The 16907-nt window shown below is 18.1% G+C and overlaps 3 protein-coding genes across 3 annotated transcripts; 1 reads left to right on the top strand and 2 right to left on the bottom strand.

Moving 5' to 3' along the window:
* Positions 1 to 972: 972 nt before the first annotated feature.
* Positions 973 to 6119, bottom strand: PRELSG_1317600 (DNA topoisomerase II, putative; the record flags this gene model as incomplete). The annotated part of the gene is made up of 4 exons (XM_028678705.1): positions 973 to 1014; positions 1155 to 1226; positions 1363 to 1478; positions 1745 to 6119. 4 exons carry the CDS (start codon positions 6117 to 6119, stop codon positions 973 to 975), a joined length of 4605 nt encoding a protein of 1534 aa, XP_028535824.1.
* A 2871-nt stretch (positions 6120 to 8990) lies between these two features.
* Positions 8991 to 9562, top strand: SPC1 (microsomal signal peptidase protein, putative; the record flags this gene model as incomplete). The annotated part of the gene is made up of 3 exons (XM_028678704.1): positions 8991 to 9059; positions 9185 to 9331; positions 9473 to 9562. 3 exons carry the CDS (start codon positions 8991 to 8993, stop codon positions 9560 to 9562), a joined length of 306 nt encoding a protein of 101 aa, XP_028535823.1.
* Positions 9563 to 9732: 170 nt separating this feature from the next.
* Positions 9733 to 15776, bottom strand: PRELSG_1317400 (conserved Plasmodium protein, unknown function; the record flags this gene model as incomplete). Its single annotated transcript, XM_028678703.1, has 2 exons — positions 9733 to 9985; positions 10084 to 15776. The coding sequence occupies 2 exons, from the start codon at positions 15774 to 15776 to the stop codon at positions 9733 to 9735; spliced, it is 5946 nt and encodes a 1981-aa protein (XP_028535822.1).
* Positions 15777 to 16907: the final 1131 nt, after the last annotated feature.

Below are 16907 nucleotides of genomic sequence, written 5' to 3'. Positions count from 1 at the left end.
ATGTTATCTGGAATCCTTAAAATTTCATATATTTTAAAGTAAAAATTTATTCAAATTTTTTACATCATTAAAACAAAACTTTCGCACAATTTTTTTTTTTTATCATAGAAGCAGTTTTATGTTAAGAATGGTTGCCTTTATACTTTGATTTTTTAAAAAAATAAAAATGAATTAAATGATTTAACTTTTTTTGCATAATAATAATAATAATTATTATTATTATTATTATTGTGCTTTAAATATATTTTACTATATAATAACATATGATAGATTTATAAAATAAATATTTCATTTAGTTTTTTTTTTTTTTAAATGAAATTCAAGCTATAAACAAATATTATATTATTATATAGTTTTAATAATAAAGAAAAAAATTTCATGAATACCCCGTTTCATGAAACTCATAATACAAGTACATATTTAAAAAAATATGTTATTTTTTTAATTGATTTTAAAGGAAACATAACATATAAACTGAAGTTTTCTAAATTATGTTGTGAAGCACACTCTTTTTTACAAATTATAAAGGATAATGAAATTAGTTTATATTTATATTATTAAAGCTTTATATGTTTTTCTGTATAATTTCACAATTTTTGCTCTAAAGTAATACTTATATTTCATTAAACTTATTAATATAATATAGTTATAATATGAATGTCTTCAAAAAAAGAGAAATTATATATATATATATATATATATATTTGATTTTCATTAACTAGTAATATTTAATAATTAAATAATATGTTTAAAAAAAGAATACTATAAAATCAAATTGTAATGTTAAAGAAAATGATAATTTAGTATTATGATTATTTATTTTCAATATGTAAAAAAAAAATTCTATAAAACAAAAAAAAAAAAAAAAGAGAAATACTAAATTATTGTATAAGTCTTATTTTTTTAAAAGAAACATTATATTTAAAAAAAAATAAAAATATATATTCAAGTTATTTTTTCAAAATGTTTCTTCTATATGTCATATGAACTTTCACTATCTTCCGATGATTCGATCTATCATAAGAAAAAAAAAATAACATCATATATATAAAACACCCAATTATAAATAAAACTTATTAGTTAAATTTACTAAAAAAGAAAAAACACATTATAATAATTATAAAGTATTTTTATTTTATTAATTAAAAGCATACATTTCCTTTACTAGATTCGCTATCAATATTGGATCCCTTTTTTGATTTTAGATCATCTCCTAATAAAGAGCTCTATAAAAAAAATAATATTAAAGAAAGTTATAAAAAACAAAAATATATATAAAAAAAAGAATGTTTTATAATAGCATTAACTAAAAATGTTTGCATATTTATTAATTTTTATAAAACGCAATTTTAATTATTTTACCTTTGGTTTATTAGTAGGTGATGTCTCTAATTTTTGCTTATCTTCAGTATTTATTTTCTCTGAATTTTTCATTTTTATTTTTTCAGCTAATGTTAATCTTGGTTTTTTTTTCTTTTCTATAAATTTGAAAAAAAATATAAATAAGCATTCTTATATTTATCTCATAAAAAATCGTCTTGAATATTTCTTAATTACAATATAAGAAGATTTCATTATGTATATAATATACACTTAAATGAATGTGCATATAAAAAAAATATATAAATAATATTCACTTTTATTACTTATAAAAAAAGTAATACGTACTATTAAAAATATATATATATCTAATGTAATAAATAAAATAAATACTAAATATAAAAAAATAAGTAGAAATAAATACCAAGTTCTAATAATTTATTTTTAATTGATGAAAACTCATTAATATTTATTGTTTTATTAGGTGATATAGTAATATTTTGATTATTATCTACTTGTAAACTATCATTATTATTATTATTATCTACATTAGTAAACTCATTCATATTTACACTATTAATTAAACTAATATCTATTTGTCTATTAGGGGTAATGCTATGTGAATTGCTAATATCATTTTTATCATTTACATTATTTGAAGAAATATTTTTTTTATTTTGATTATTCGTATCACTATCATGTGATAAATCAAAAAAATATGAACTTTTTTTGTCTGAATACTTACTAGAATTTATATCATTTTCATTGTTTAATTTATATATACTATTTGTTTTATTAAAACTACTCTCGTTAAGTGCTTTGTTATTATTACTACTAAAATAATCATTATTTTCTTTTGTATTATTATTATTAATATTTTTTTTATTTATTATTCTATTAAGTATAGGTGACGTATCAGAAATATTAGTATCATCGAATGTTTTAGTACATGATAAAGAATAATCTAATTCACTATTATATAAAAGAGAACTTTTATTATAGTTTCTATCATCTACTTTTTTTAATCTTTTATTATTATTATTATTGTCTTTTTTTTTTTTTTTTATATTTAATGTATTAAGTATAAAGTCACTACTATCTGTTGTATCACCTTCTGATTCATCAGTGGATAATTTCTTTTTTTTTTTTTTCCTTCTGAATGCATTTATTCCTTGTCTTTTTGCTACTTTAAATTTATTACTTTCTTCTCTATTTGCTAATTCTATATTTCTTTGTAATTCCACTGCTTCCTCTACTTTTTCTATATCTTTTAGCCACATAGTTTCAATAGTAATATTTTTGAGAATTTCTAACTCTCTTTCTTTTTCTTTATGCTGTGCAAGGAGTTCTTCTACTTTCTCTAAGGTAAGACTATATATAGGCATACCTAATAAATAATCGTAGTCTTTTAAAGAAATTCCAGCAATAATTTCCTCATTATCCTCTAAATTTTCTGCATTTTCTAATAGTTCTTGTTCAAAAATTTCTTTTTTACTTAATTTATTGATATCTTTATAAGGATCATATCCTCTCCTATACAACTCTTCTACAATAACTCTTCTTTTTTTTTTATTAACAATGAGCTCATTATTGACTATAGCTAAAATAAATTTAGCTTTATTAGAAATAATTTTTTTTTCCTTTTCTAGTTTTGAAATTAAATAATCTTTTCTGCTTTGGTAGGCTTTTAATCTATGAAAACAAAACTCTTTAAGAATATCTAATTCAGTAGAATACCTTTGTAATTTTAGGTTTGGATCAAAAAGTGTCATATTGGTAGTAGTTAAGGTACTTTTTAATTTAAACACTTTTTCTAATCCCTCTTCTTCTGCTTTTTTCAGTTTATTTGGATCCATCTTAATAGTAAAACAAATATCCTCATGTGAACTATTGTCAATATAATCTATAATTAATTGATTTTTTTCATCTGTCAATAATTCTTCTAAAAATTCTTTATAATCTTGAGTCCATTTCTTTATAGGTAATTCTGTTATTTCTAATGTCTCTTCATCTAATTTTTTAATAATTCCAATTGTTTCATAACCCGTTTTTCCATTTGATTCAATTCTTCCCTTAAAGTCTTTATACCAAGGAATCATAGGAATTAGTGGCTCCTTATTAATATATCTTTTTATATTATTTATAATATCTTTGTAATTATAATTTGGAATAAATGAAGAATAGCCAGTACCAATACCTTCACATCCATTAACTAATATAGTAGGAATAACAGGAATATAATATTGAGGCTCAATTTTTTGTCCTTCTTCATTTAAATATTTTAAAATAGGATCATCATATTCATTAAATATGTATCTAGTAGAACTAGCTAATTTAGTAAAGATATATCTTGCTGCGGATGCGTCTTTTCCTCCTTCTTTTCTACTACCAAATTGTCCACAAGGTTCTAAAAAATTAATATTATTGGATCCAACAAAAGTTTGAGCCATGTTAATAATTGTCTGTTGTAATGAAGATTCTCCATGATGATAGGCACTATGTTCAGCTATATAGCCCACTAGTTGAGCTACTTTACATTCATTTTTTAAGTTTCTTTTAAAACATCCATATAAAACTTTTCTTTGTCCTGGCTTCCATCCATCCATTATGTTGGGTATACTTCTTTCGGTATCATATCTTGAATAATATATTAATTCTTTATTAACAAAATCATAAAACGATAGATCTTTTTCTTTATGATCTACGTAAGAGCCAATAATAAAATTTTGTAGCCATACCTTTCTATCTTCAATTCTTTTTTTGCTAAAAGCCATATCTATAGAATCTCCATCTCTATCTCCAGTCCATAAAAATACAATTTTATGATTTTTAATATCTGAAAAATATTGCTTAAATTCTTTATCTGTTGATGTTCCTAGCCCTTTGTAATATTTTATTTTCCATCCTGCCAAATTGGTGTTTTCTTTCCATTGTTCATATTCTGCTATTGTAAAAAAGGAATGTTCTTGATTTCCTTTTTGCACTTTAACTATAGGTGTAACAAATTCACTTAAGAATCCTTTATGTTTTAATAAGCTAGGCCAAAATTTATGAATCATATTAATTAACAAACCTTTAATATGGGAACCGTCATAATCCTGATCAGTCATTATCATCAAAGATCCATATCTCAATCCTTTGATATCATTTTTATTTTTGTCCGTAATATCTAAACCCATTATTCGAAAAATATTTTGAATTTCTTTGTTATCCATTAATTGTTTAAAGGAAGCATCTCTTACATTTAATAACTTTCCTTTTAATGGAAATACTCCATACCTATCTCTTCCTACAATTGATAATCCAGCCAAGCAAGAAGTTTTTGCACTATCTCCTTCTGTTAGAATTAAAGTACATTCTTGGCTATATTTACTACCTGCATCATTAGCATCTTCTAATTTGGGGATACCAATAATTCTCTCTCTAGCTTTGGAAGAGCCCGCTTTCATTTTTTTTTTTAATTCTACTTGTGCTTTTGCTTGAGCCCATAATAAAATATTACTCAGAATAGAACTTTTTAAAACACTATTAATAGTTTTATCTGACAAGATACATTTACTACCAAATTTCACAGGTTTTGTAGTTAATGTTTCTTTTGTTTGAGAATCAAAAGTTGGATTTACAATCAGACAGTTTACAAATACCCATAAATGGTTTTTTATATGACCAGACTTTATTTCCATTCCTCCTTTATTTTTTGCATTAGCTTTTTTACTAAGAGCATTTAATAATTGATCTACTATATAATTGACATGAGAACCTCCTTTAGTGGTACAAATGCTATTAACAAAAGAAACTTGTTGAAATTGAGATCCATCTGATCTAGATATAACGATCTCCCATCTATGTTGTTTTTCATGTATTTTTACAATTTCTTCATCATCATTAACGTTTCCATTTATGTTACTTTTAGGACTTTCTTCTAGATCATTTGCCTCACTATTTTCTGGGTTCGTAAAATTTTGATTTGCAATAGTTTCAGAACTACTATTTTGTGTTTTACTATTAGCATTAGAAGAATTATCTTTTAAATATAAATCCACGTAACTTTTAAAATCTTTTACACCTAATCTAGTACCATTCAAAAATACTTTTACATTGCATGTACCAGCTAAATCATAAACTCTTTTGTATATTAAACTCTCTATATCATCATCCATTGCTGTCATTCCAAATTTAGATAAATCAGGTTTAAAAGTAACTTTAACAAAATCTTTTCCATTATAAGTCTTTATTTGTGGTTCTGAAAATTTAGACATGTTATTAGTCCATGTCATCTTAAATTCTTTTTTTCTCTTTGCATCTCCACATTGAACAATAAACTCTTTACTAAAAATATTTGTCAATTTCGCCCCAAATCCATTTCTTCCACCAGTAATTCTATCTTCTTCATCATCATAATTATCAGATGTTAAAAGTTCTCCAAATATCATATGAGGAACATATATATTCATTTCTTTATGCATTTCAACAGGTATTCCTTCTCCATCATTAAATACACTTATTTTGTTATTTTCTCTATTAACTTCTATTTTTATGCATGTCATGGGATTTTCACATTTATTTTTCTCTCTTGCTTTTACATCAGCAGCATTTACTATTATTTCATCAAATATTTTATATAATCCTGGTACATATGTTATATTTTTTTGAATCATACGATTTTTGTTTTTATTCCATACCCATAAAAACTGTGTGTGCATTTCCACACTGCCTATATATGTATCAGGCCTTAGCAGAATATGCTCTATTTGTGATTTTTTTTGATATCTCTCTTCAATAGTTTTCTTTTTCGACATTGTTAAAATAGGATATTAAAATTTCCCTATAGTATATGTTCATATATGAATAATGTATGTATATGTATATATATATATATATACTTATAATTATTTCTAATTGTCTAAATCTTCCATATATTGGTTATTTGTGATAAAAGAAAAATAAAACTATGTAAGCCTAATTTTATTCATAAAAAAAAATAGAATATTTACATATATATATATATATATATATATATTTAATTAGTAAAATGTAGTTATAGTCTAACGTAGATAAATGTGCATCTTTTAAAAAAAAAAAAATACATGATAAATTAATAATATAATTTTTATAATATATATGAGAAATAATTATACATACATTTAAGTCATTTTATAATTTAATGCTGAAAATATTATAATTTTGTTATTTTTAAATGGAAATATATATATTATGTCTCATGTTTGACAATGAATCTAATAGTAAGCTACATATATTTCTATATAAAAAGAATATATATATATTTCTATTAAATTTATTAAGTAATATCTAATATTTAATGCAAATTGCATATAAAGCTTTGTACTTAAATAGTAATCAAAAATTAATAATGCCAAATTAAAATGTATTATAAGAAATTACAATTATATAACATGAAGCCAAATGAAAATTTTGTAAATTTTTAAAAATATATAGGTTACTTATGGTACAAATTTTAGGGAAAAAATAATAATAATTTTTATTTTGTTTTCAAAATTGAAAGCAAATACTAAATAAACTAAAACATAAACAACTTTTAAATATAATTTTTCTTTTTTTTTTTTTAAATATATAATTATTCAATAATAAAGTTATTTATTTTACTTTTAAAAAGAAGGAAAAAGTGATGTGAATAAAATCAAGATAATTAAAGAAATGAAATTGTTACTTATATAAATAAAAATAATATTTTATAATATTGTTTGAATATTTATGTAATTTATCAAAGTTCTTATATAAAATAAATTTTACATTGTCATATACACAAATCAAAATAGCCAAAAAATTTATTTATTATTTCTCTTTTAAAAATTTTATACATCTTACTAATAACTTTATTTAATTATATAAAAATATATATAGTTATAAAAATAACTTTATGAAATTTAGGTAATATTTAATTAAATCATTGTATCTTCATTGTCAAAACAAAAAATAAAATTATAAAATTTATAATTTCTATAAAATTCTTCATAAAAACAAGAAAATTTTAAAAAAAAAAGTGTTTATGCTTATCAAAACTTGAAAAGAAATCAAATATATTAAAAAATATTTAAAAAATGAAAACAATAAAATAGAAAACTAAAATAAAACACATATATATATATATATATATATATATATATATATATATATATATATATATGTAGATATATATATATAAATGTTTATTATTTATGTAAGAAAAATTTTAATAAATGTATAGAATAAGAAAAAAATGAGAAGAAAAAAAAAATTATTTTTTTTTTTTTTAAATAGAAATTATACATAAAGATATATATAATTTTAAAAAGGTAAAGCAAAATCTTTTTATATAATACACATTAAAAAGAAAAAAAATTAAGACAAAATTTTCATTGTATTACAAATAATTGTGTATACTTGTCTATTTTTTTTTTTTTCCATTTAGATAAATATATATATATATATATATTTAATGAATAAATTAATTATTTTACTCAAATATTTGTCTAATTATTTTATTTTTTATTTTTTTTCTTAAAATATACAAACTTTCATATATTCATTTAAAACAATTTTTTTTCATAATAAAATTTTCTCAAATTTATTATACGATCCAATTTTATTTACAGCATTATAACACTATATTTATTTTTGCAAATAATAATTTTAAAATTTACAACTTTTTTTGCTTTATCCAATTTTGCGTATCAATATTTTTATTTAAAATTAAAAAAAAAAAAAAAAAAACGAACAAGAAGAATATATTACTTTAGTAGTATTTAAGTAAATTTTCTTTACAAATTCTTTTTTAATTATATTTTCAAAAAAAATGATTTTAATAGTTTGAAATAAATTACTGAAAGTGAAAGATCAAATTAAATGATAAATTTCTTTTTTTATTTGACTTTATACATGCCTTTTTACTTAAATATTAAAGACTATCAACCTATTTTAAAAGGTTATTCATAGTACCAACAAAAATTTATAAAGTGAAATTATAAATTTAAAAAAAAAAATTAATGCTAATATTCTTATCAACTTCTCAAAAAGGCTATTTTTAATACCAAAAATATTCTTTCTAAAAAAAATTATTTAAATGTAAAAATATCTACAAAAAATAAAATTTTATTTTTCTAAGATTAATACAAAAAAATAAGTTTTTTAATTATTCTTCAAATATTTACTTATAAAAGCTATTTTTTTTTTTTTCTATTTTATAATTTTTTTAAATGTAATAAAATAGAAAAAATTAGTTAAGATGTATCAACTTAAAATATATATACACATAGAAAATTTTATTGATATATAATAATTATGAAAATTTTCTGCCTTTTTGTTATTTTTAATTATTCTAGTTCAAAATTTTAAGTTAATTTAAAGAAAAAAAAAAAAAAAAAACACAAATATTACTTTCTAGAAATACTGAAAGAAAAGTGCAAATAAAATATTATCATATAGCATAAAAAATACAATATATTATTTAATTCATATATTTAAAAAGTAAATATATATTTAATATTAATAATACATAATTAAAAAATAAGGAGTAAAACTAATTATCAAAACATTAAAATATACGATTTATTTAATATATTTTTAAAAAATAATATAAATAAAATATAATATTTTAACCATTAAGGTATTAAACAAAAAATACAAAAATAGGAATTTTTTTTTTATTTCCAATGAACGTATTTAAGGATATTAAAAGCATAATTCAAAATACCTATTACTGTCTCAAAAGAAATCAAATGGTAATATTTCTAAATATATATAAACAAAAAAAAAATAATAAAAGAAAAAATGCAAATAAATATAAAAATATTAATAATGAGTGATAATATATATATATATTTATTGATATTTTAAATATTTTTAGGACTTCATTGGTCAAAAATTAGCTTTTTTAATTAAGAACATAATTTTTAGTGTTAGTACAATTCTAGCAATCAGCGTTGGTTATTATTATCAAAATTTAGCTTTAAGTGCTTACATAATTTTGGCTGGAACCCTTATAGCAATTATTGTAAATAAATATATATATATATATATATATTGTTATTCAATATATTTTATTTTTACATTTCTTACGTAGCATTTAATATTATTTAATTTTTCATTTTCTTATCTTTTACTATCAATATTTCATTTTTTATTTTTCATTTAGTTAATTTTACCTACTTGGCCCATGTATAATAGAAACAATATTGAATGGACAAAAGATGAAGATTCTTTAGAAAGAAAAAAGAACAAATAATGTATATTTATATATATACATATATATATATATATATATTTTAATTTTATTTCTGAAATAAAATAAGTTGATTTAAAAACTATAAAATAAACAATAAAATACCTTAAAATACTAACAAATTATAATATTAAATTACTGATAAAAAAATTATTTAAAAAAGACCAAAATTTTTATAAGTATGTGTTTGTTACTTCTTTATATTTTTTCATCTCATTAATATAATTAATAAAGTTTAAAATAATTTGACCAATATTTTTATTGAAATTAGAAGAGACACTATGTAATATGATATTCAACTTCGTTAAAATTCTTACTATATTTTCACTAATATCTTTGAAGCTCTTTTTTTTCAATTTAGTTAGTGACTCAAATACTTCACACAAATCTATTAAATTAAATGTAATTCCTATATTAATTTTAAACCTAAAAGAAATAAAAAATATGAAGCATATGATTTTATGTAATGCATATGTTAAAATATATATATATATATTTATTTATTTATTTAAATTTGTTAATACTTAAATTGAAGAGAGGATAATAATTCTTTGTATACATAAATATCAGCGACAATATTTTTTAAATAAATATTTGATATATGAAAAGATGATATATAATTATTTAGATAATCATATTTATTCTCATAAAAACAAATATATAAAATTATAATTAGTAGTTCAGGATTCGAAATAATTTCATTTTGGTTTAATGAATACATGTGATTAATATATAAAGTTATTGTATAAATCCATAAAGAATTTTTTATATAAGGATTCATAAATTTTTTTAATTTATCTATTAAATCAAAATTATGAAGAAATAAAAATATATTGTGAAATTCCTCATTAAATGTGCTATTTTTATTTCCAAATATTCGATTTATGTGATTTAATTCATTTAAATAATTATTTCTATTTCCTATGTTTTTTCTTTTTTTATAGAAATTTAGGAAATCAACGTCTTTAAAATCTAACAATATTTTTTTATTCTTTTTTTCAGAACATTTCAATTTATAATCATTAGATATATTTTTCTTTAAATTTTTTAAGTTACTGTAGACAACTATTTTAATCTTTTTGTTTTTTTCATTATTTCTAAGTAGTTTATTGTAAAAATATTGTCTTGTTATTATTTCACTATTATAAGAATAATCTTCTTCTTTTATAAATTTTGATAACTCATTAGATTTTTCATTAATAATTTTTTTCTTCTTTTTTTTTATGTAATCATATTTCTTTTCTTCACTCTTATTATATAATTCCAAATTATAATATTCATTTAACTTATGTAGAGAAAAATAAAACAAATTATTTTTTTTCTTTTTATGTATATCCATTTTTTTTAAATATTGCAAATATAAATCTTTTTTCATATTTCTCATTTTCTTTAAAAACAGAATCATATTATTATGCATATCATAAATATTTTCATTATAAGAATTAGATAATATATCATATATGTCCATCACTTTCTCTATATTTTCATTTTGAAATTTTTCCTTTAATTTGTAGTAGTCTTGTTTTTCTTCTCTATTGAATTCATTATTTAAATTAATTTTATTAACAAAAATTTCAAATATATATTTTTTATTAGAAATAATACTTTTTTTGCTTTCATTTTTTATCTTATGTATATCGAAAAGAAAATCATATTCTTTAATATATATTTTATAGCTTATTATGTCTCTTCTATTAAAAAGGTGGTCAAAATAGTTAAATTTTTTTTTTTTTTTTATAATAGCTTTATAAAATTTATCATTTTTCACAAAAGCAGTAAAGAAAAATATTTTACAAATGAATAATTCATTTGCATTATTCAAACAAATATATAAATTATCAACATATGTTTTGCTTACTTTATATATGTCTAAAATTATACATAATTTTTTATCAATTGTACTCAGAACTGCTTTTTTTAAATTATTTTTTATATTTATATAGAGCATCTCATACTTTTCTTTATATAATGTTTTTAACTTTTTTGTGTATCTTTTTTTTAATTTATTATAATTTATATATGTATTATAATACATATAAACGTAGTGTTCATCGAAATATTTATTTATTTTCTTCATTTGCTTTTGATAAAAATATAATTTGTGTTCTTTATTATGTTTTATAAATTCTTTTTCATATTTAGCTCTTTTCATTATTAAAAAATTGAAAAAATTATGTTTGCTACTTTCAGAAGTTTTCTTTAAATTTTTATTATTTAAAAAATAGAAAAATAGAAATTCATAATAGTTTATGAAATACGATAAATTATTACATGTATTTATATAATTATTTACAAATAGAAACTCATTCAATTGCTTAAATTTGTAAATTTTATAAAAGTCTAGAGACAAATTTATTGTATTATATATGCTGATGAACGTGAAGAGATCTCTATCAAAAGCTTTATTAAAGTAATTATTAAAAAATTTATATGTATTCAATTTACTACCAAAATGTTTTTCCATACTTAATCTATCTATATCAATTTTTTCAGTATAATTGTACATGTTATAATGCTTATAATTCTTATTATATGTATTCTCTATGGAATCATTAACTAAAAATTCCTGATCTAATTTTTTATCATCTTGTAAATCCTTCAAAAAATTCAAGTGAATAGAAATATTTTTAGTAACGATATAGTAATGTAAATTAAAATAAAAATCTCTAATTAAATATCTATGCATATTTGAAAAATTTAAATAATTATCATTGTTTGTATTTAAAATTATTGAGATATCTTCATATTTTTGAGGAATTAGAAAAAAGTTAGTTGAGTTTTTAGATAAATTTAACATATCATTATTTGATAAAGTATATTTTTTAAAAATATGTATAAAATTTAAATACATAAAATATTTAACAAAATGTAATCTATACATGTCCTCTGAGATATTTACATTACTTTCTAGTTTTTTTGATTCATTTTCTATATTACTATGAGTTTCATTTATATTATTTTTCTCATGAATTTCAGGAAATGAAAAAAATGTTTCATCATGTAATTTATTTATTAAATCAATCAAGTAATTATATTTTAATTTTTTCTTAATATGTATATGAACACCTTCCAAGAACACGCTTTGAACAGAAAAACCATCTGATGAAATATCAATACTTGATAAAATAATCTTGATTAATTTATTTTTTAATAACTCTTTAATTAAAAATTTCTCAAATATATTGAATTTTTTTGAAACCAAAAATAATCCCTTGAATAAATGCATTTTAAATTCAGAATTTATATTTATTTTTCCTTCATACTTTTTTAAAATATTTTCACATTTTTTTATTAACTGTTCATCTAAAAAATTTAACTTTTCATATAAATCCTTAGAAAAAAGAACAAATTTTTCTATATTAAATATATAATAGATACAAGGATATATTTTAGTGAATTTAGTGTTATCCATTATACTAGATTCTTTTTTTAAATCATCCTTTTCTAAATAAAAAAAATTATATTTCATATAATCATTTATATTTTTTTGAAGTGTTATATCAGTTTGGTACCTTATTGAAACATTATTTATAAATTTCTTCTCTTCTAGTGGATAACTATTATTTCCATTTGTAACCTTGTTTCCTTTACTTTTTTTACTTATTTTTAAATCATTCAATTTATAATCTTTCTGAAAACATAAATTTTCATTTTTATTTTCTAAATTAATTAAGTCTTTGTTTGATTCAAAAAAATTTAAGTATTCCTTTTTTTTATTGAGAGCCGAGTTATTATAAGCAATACACAAATTATTCGTTAATAAATGGATTTTATCATTATTCTGCAAATTTTCTTCTTTTAAAATATAAGAAGGACAAATAATTTTTTTAAAAAATATATCTCCTTTCTTATTTTTATTTATAATAAAATCAATATAATGAGAGATATGAAAATTATATATTTTTTTTTTTTTTAAATATCTTTTAGCTATATTGAACTTTCTTTTAATTTTTTTATCTATTTTCTTTAATTTATTAATATTATATAAATTATTCTCTTTCAAATATTTTACAATAATATTTTTTCTACAATTATTAAATATTAATAAATTCTTAGTAACTTGTTTATTTATAATATTTTTTTTTTTGCTTTTTACTAAATTAAATATGATTTTTTCTTCATTTTTTATATCATTATTTAATTGTATGTCTTTATTATTATTGCTATCAATATTGTTATTATCAAGTTTAAGAATAATTTTTTTATGTAAAATAAAAAAGTTTTTTTTTTTTATTAAATTTAAAATAGAACAATTTTTATGAATACTTGATATCCAAATTTTAAATAATAATAAATTAAAATTTTCAGTTGATAAAAAATAAAAAGTTATTCTTTCATTCATATTTATAAAAGAGAAGAGATGATCATATATATTTTTTTCAATTAAGTTTATTTCATAATTATATTTTAAATTGAAATTATCCAAAAAAATTTTAAACTTATAATTTTGTGAATTTTTAAGTATTTTTTTATCCCCACAAGATGAATAGATAAGTAAATTTAAAAAAACTTGAAATAAATTAGTACAATTCTCTGAAATATTTGTTTTGCTATTTATATATTTTTTAAAATTTTCAAAGGTATGACTATAAAGAAAAGACATATTAAAAAATTCTTCATAAGATAATAACATAATGAAAAAAGAATTATCACTGTGTATATATTTGTCATAATTAAAGAAACTAACAGAATCTTTTTTGTATATATTTTTTAAATATTTATAATGTTTTTCTATATCTTCATTATTTCTATAAATGTATATAATTATATTTTTATTTACTATATTATTTATATTATCATTTTGACTAATATTCTTTATATCTTTATTTAAGTTTTCCTTATTTGTATATTCTTTATTCATGCTTTTTTCTTTATTTTCTAGTGAGTTAATTTTATTATAATTATTTTTATTTATATAACTACTGTTTCTATAATTATGTGTAGAATTATTACATATATAGACATTATCATCTTTTTCTTTAGTAAAAAGGAAATAAAAACATTGTAAATGAAAAAATAATTTTTTTTGAATATTATTTTCGCATTTAATGATAAAATTATTTTTTGAAAATTCTTTATTTGAGCAATTTTCTTTAAATAGAAAATTAACAATTTTGCCTACCCATTGGTTAATAAAAGTAAAGTATAAAGGGTACAACCAATTTTTAATAATAATTTTACTCTTATTATTATGAAAAGAGCAAATAAAATAATTTTTAGTATTTGCACAATTATTTTTAAAAAAAATACCTCCTTTATTTATATTTAAATATGCTACATCATTAATAGAATCTGAATATATTTCATCATATTTTGTATTTTCTGAAATACTTTGTTTATTTATATTCTCAATTTTAATAATTTTTTCTTTTGATTCACTTTTTTTTTCAAAACAATCTGAATTAATTTTATATAATTTATAAAATAAAAAATTTATTTCTTTTAATAACTTGTTCATGACTTCATTTTCAGTGTAATTATATATTAAACTATTTTTTAAAGCATTAAAAAGATAAAATTTAGTAAAAATATAATTATCATTTACTCCTATATTATTTTTACTATGAAAATAATAATCATTATTATTACATGTTTCAGAAAAATTATATTTTTCTTTTTTATTTATGTTTAAGATATTATTCCTAAATGAATTATATGCCAAAGTATTATAATTTTCATCACAGTATTTCCTTATTATACACTTATATTTTTTAAGTCTATTTCTTTCATTATAAATAATTTTATAACTATACTTTTCATTTTTTATATTTACTTTATTTGAAATAAATAGTATTTTTTTCTTAGAATATGTATATTTTTTTCTTTTTAAAAACTGTGACACTATTTTTTGTAGATTAATTTTAATTATTCTGCAAAAAAAATTACTATATACATCATTATTATATGAAAATGTATTTGTATGATTAGTTTTATAATTATATAACAAGTAATTAAAATAATTTTTTTGGAGTTTGAAAATCTTACTTGCATAACCCTCTTTCTTTAATGAATTAAAGCAAACCCTGTTTATTATATTAAATATATTTTTCTCCTCATTTTTATAATGTTTGTTTTTGTAATAATAATAATTTTTTCTATTCTTGATTTTTATATTAGAACATAAAATAATACTCTTATTTCTTCTAAAATAACAAAACTGACAATCTAATTTTTGCCATAATTTCAATAAAAAAAGTAAAATGAAAATATATGTCATTTCATTTTTTCTAAAAAAAAAAAGATATAATAATTATATTGGTTAGAGGAAATTATTATGTAAGAATTTTAATTTTCTAATTTTTATAAAGATATATTTTTCTTTGTATTTTAAAGGAAAAATATTTTTATATGTTTTTAAAATTATTTCATCTATTATTACTTAAAAATTATACATCTCTCTTTCTCTTTCTATATATATATATACAATTAAAATAAGAAAATGTAATTCCTCTGAATAAATGGATTATTCAAAAAAGAACAGTTACAAAATATTTTACTTTATTTTTTTTAATTTAATAAACGTAATTTAATTATTGCATTAATTTATTATAAATTTATATATTTTTTATTTCTTTATTTTATAATTCTACAGCTTTTTTAGAATAATTTTAATTAACATAGAAACATATTAATTTTTTTTTTTTTTTATATATTACTATTATCCATTTATAAATTTTTTTAATTTTTTCTTCAAGTTTATTTTGTGTAATAAAAAATATATAAAGATGTAATATGGCTTTATGTTTTTCATAAAAATAAAAAAAGAATATAAATATAATCCATTATATAAAAATATATACCATAAATGGGAATAAAATAAAAAAGGATTTTTCATTTATAAAAATGTTCATTTAAATTAAGTATATATATATATGAAATTATTATTTATTGATGATGAAATGTGTCATATAATAAAATTCATATTTTTTTTTAAGAAAAAATATATTATTTAAATAAAATTTTTCATTTTTAGCAATTGTAAAAAAAATAAAAATAAAAATTCATAAATATCTATAATTTAAAATATATTGCATTTAACAAAAAAATTTTAAATCTGACTATATATACAAAAATTTATTGAATATAAAATTTTAATTATAATAATACAATTTTACTTTTTTCATTGACAATGTAAAAAATTTCAAAAAAAAGAAAAGAAAAAATAATAAGATATATATATATTCTTATTTTTTCTATATCATTTCTAAGGATAAATAAATTCAATGGTTGATTATATACCTTTTTAAAAAAATAAAAGAAAAACAAAAACAACAGTCTATATGTCTTAAAAAATGTTAAAAAAAAGATATATAAAATAATAAACTTAGCATCTATTAAGAAAATTATG

This window comes from Plasmodium relictum (assembly GCF_900005765.1).
Source record: "Plasmodium relictum strain SGS1 genome assembly, chromosome: 13".
Lineage (NCBI taxonomy): Eukaryota > Apicomplexa > Aconoidasida > Haemosporida > Plasmodiidae > Plasmodium > Plasmodium relictum.
Note: the sequence above shows the minus strand (reverse complement) of the source record. Positions and strands in the feature narration are given on the sequence as shown.